Source organism: Alligator sinensis, unplaced genomic scaffold (genome assembly GCF_000455745.1).
Source record: "Alligator sinensis unplaced genomic scaffold, ASM45574v1 scaffold157_1, whole genome shotgun sequence".
NCBI classification, from domain to species: domain Eukaryota; kingdom Metazoa; phylum Chordata; order Crocodylia; family Alligatoridae; genus Alligator; species Alligator sinensis.
In genome coordinates this window covers 295,443-298,444 of record NW_005842316.1, presented here as the reverse complement: position 1 = coordinate 298,444, position 3,002 = coordinate 295,443, and the positions used below count along the sequence as shown (strand labels likewise).

The following is a 3,002-nucleotide window of genomic DNA, read 5'->3' as shown; positions in this document are numbered from 1 at the left end:
GTAGGGAAATTGCTGCAGCCCTCTTAAAGTGAACAATTCTCTGCTAGCATGCAGCAACAACGTCAGTGTGGCATTCATTCCCTTATACTAGATCTGTTTCTAAATCATTATAGTTAAAGTAATCCTGAAACTCTGTAGATCAGGCATTACCTACATGGATCCCTTCCCAGGGTATATGTTGTATTATAACTGCTAAATTTAGTGGTAATCAGTCCCAGTACAACTGAGAGTCATGTAGATTCTCTCTCTCCTTAGTGATCAAGTGTTGTTTCTATCAGACATGGGCAAGTGAAAGCATAATCTGATCCCAAAGAGGATCACAGAAACCCAAATCCTCATAGCACTTAGGCATGTAAACTCCCCTGGAATTAGGGACACAAATACCTTTGAGGATCTGGGCACAGGAACCTCCTTTGGCCTGCAGGATCTGTGGCCTTGCACAATCAGCAAAGGGACCAGGGCTAACCTTGTGTTCTCAGTGGCCAGCTAAAATACCATTGTCACTTGTATCCAGGAGAGAAATCCGTGAGACCTGAGGACCCCCACAAGGCAGTTTTACAGTTGTATCACTGAGCAGGGCTACAAAGCCAGGGATCAGACCAGAAGGATCTCCCTGTGCTGCCTGGCAGGGAGGAAGAGGTGGATGTTTACCTGAGGATATTTTGATCCTGCCGCGGCTTTTGTGGCCACAGCAAGTAACTTAAATCAAACTGGGCAAAGAGCCATATGCCAGCTAAATAGATTGCACTTCAAACAGGTGAGCCAGGACTTCAACCTTTAATACACTTGCAGATGCAATTAAGGGCGTTCAGACCGAGATATCAGCAGCTGCTTCTTGTCCCTAGTCTGCTCCTTACAGATAACCTTATCTACTTCCTACCTTTTGCACATATCCAGGCAATGCCTCACCTGCTCCTCCCTCCTGCAATGCCATGGTACCCACCTATGCCATGGTACCCTCCCACTGCTCCTCCCTCCTGCAATGCCATGGTACCCTCCCGGTCTGCTGCCTTTCCCCTGGCACCAGTGACTCTGTTTGTCCTGGCTCCCTTCCTTTCCTCCTTTGCATGAGAGTGACTGCCCTCACATGACCCTCCCATCCCTCCTCGCTCTGGGAGTCTCTCTCTCCTTAGCCATGGAGTTTTTTCTCCATATTTAACCTTCATGAGGATTTGTCTCTCTCAAGGCACAGCCGCTGCTGCTTCCCCATGTAGAGGCCACATTCTCAGCAGCCTGTTGTGAAACATTTAATAATGCTTTGCCAGCACCCTCCATTCAAAGGCCTGGAGGTACATGACAAATAGTAATTGCTGTCTTCCCACAGCCCAGCAGGGAGCCAGAGGATTGTTTCATGGATGGGGAAACTGAGGCACAGAGACATGCAGAGACATGTCCATGGTTACACACAGAGTCTATTCCAGAGCTGAGAATGGATCCCCAGGACTCTGCCCTCAGCTTTAACCACAAGCCCCCACTTCCTCTTCCCGTCCATCTGTGACCATCGCTGCTCGTGACTTCAAGCAGAGAGGTTCTGTAGAAGGAAGGCGTGCCTGTGCCCAGGCCACTGTCTTCACTCACAGCATGGGGGCAGGCAGGAAATCAGAATGGGATCAGTGCCAAAGAGCCTGCTCATAAGTCACCCTCCCACCCCGGCGCCAGGGCAAACCGTTGCAATCAGTGCTGTGCAGAGAGCCTGGTGGGTGGGAACTCATAAGGCCGCAGGGCTGGTGCTGGCGAGGCCTCTGTTCAAGGTAGGAAAGTTCTGCTGTGGGAGCAATGACCCTCACAGGCAAAAGAGCTCTTGCAGGGCCAAATCCTGCCCTGGCAATGTGTGCATAACCCCAAGGGGCTGAGCAGATGGGGGAGGCACATGCACAGGTCTGAGGGCAGGCTCTAGCCTGCCACAGGTTTGCAGAGGCCACCAGCTCTCCAGCCTGGGTGCTGCTGACTAGCCCTGGTTCAGTGGCAGTCCCTGCCTCCCCAGGGTTTGCTATCTAGACGGAGGTTGCAGGCAACAACCCACAGAGCCTTAGCCCCAAAGGAAAGCTTAACGCTCCTGGAAGAAAGCAAATGCCTGCCTGACCAACCTCCGGAAGGAGGACAATCGCCTGGACAGCAGACCTCCCCCGCCAGCCGCCGAGTCCACACAGTCCCCAGCCCCTGCACAGCCCTCTTTGGACGGTTTGCAGTTGTTGTTGGTGTTGTATGCCCCTAGTTGGGCCAGGTCCTCCTCCAAAGCTCCCGCGAGCTCCTTCAGCTCCTGGGAGGAGTCAGCTTTCAGGTATTGCCAGGCCTTGTGCCCGCTGTGGTCTCTCCGGTTGGTGTCTGCTCCGTAGGCACCCACCAAGACCTTGATGACCATCTCATGCCCCTGCAAGGCAGCTAGGTGCAGGGGGGTCAGGCCACCACTGGCTGCAGGTATGTTGACGTCCACAGGGTAGCCCTTCATTTGTGCATGGGAAATCACCTTGATCAGGTCCTCATGGCGGCCGTGCTTGGCCAGCCAGTGGAGGGCTGTGAAGCCCGTTACAAAATCCCTCCTGCTCAGCAGGCTCCCATCCATGTCCAGCAGCCGCAGGATGCTCTCTGACTCACCCTGAGCCACTGTCAGTACCCATTCGTGCTCCAGAGGGTCCAGGGCCAGGGCCAGCTCATCAGGGCTCTGCTCCGGTGGCTGCTCCTTCTCCGGCTGTGCCCCCACAGACAGGCTGCTGCCGCTGGCAATCTTCTGGGCTGCTGCCAGCCACATGGCACCCTCAGCTCCATTGCTCTGCAGAAGGACCTCCTTCAGCCCCCTCCTCCTGTTGCTGCCTGGGCCTATGGAGAGCCGGGCACTGCCAGAGCTGCGTCCCCAGCTCCCCTTGCTTAGGCTTCTGCTGAGATCCATCTTGGACAGTCGCCGGAAACTCACGTTCCCTGGTGTTATCATCTGAAGTTTGGGGCTGGGCATTGGGCTGTGAAAAGCTGCCTCTGGCTGCAGCTGGGAGGCCTCCCGCAACACA

The 3,002-nt window shown here is 54.5% G+C and overlaps 1 protein-coding gene across 1 annotated transcript; it reads right to left on the bottom strand.

The window, feature by feature from the left end:
- Positions 1 to 992: 992 nt before the first annotated feature.
- SOWAHD (sosondowah ankyrin repeat domain family member D) lies at positions 993 to 2,996 on the bottom strand. The gene has a single exon (XM_006028505.2). It carries the CDS (start codon positions 2,948 to 2,950, stop codon positions 2,048 to 2,050), a length of 903 nt encoding a protein of 300 aa, XP_006028567.1. The 5' UTR covers positions 2,951 to 2,996; the 3' UTR covers positions 993 to 2,047.
- Positions 2,997 to 3,002: the final 6 nt, after the last annotated feature.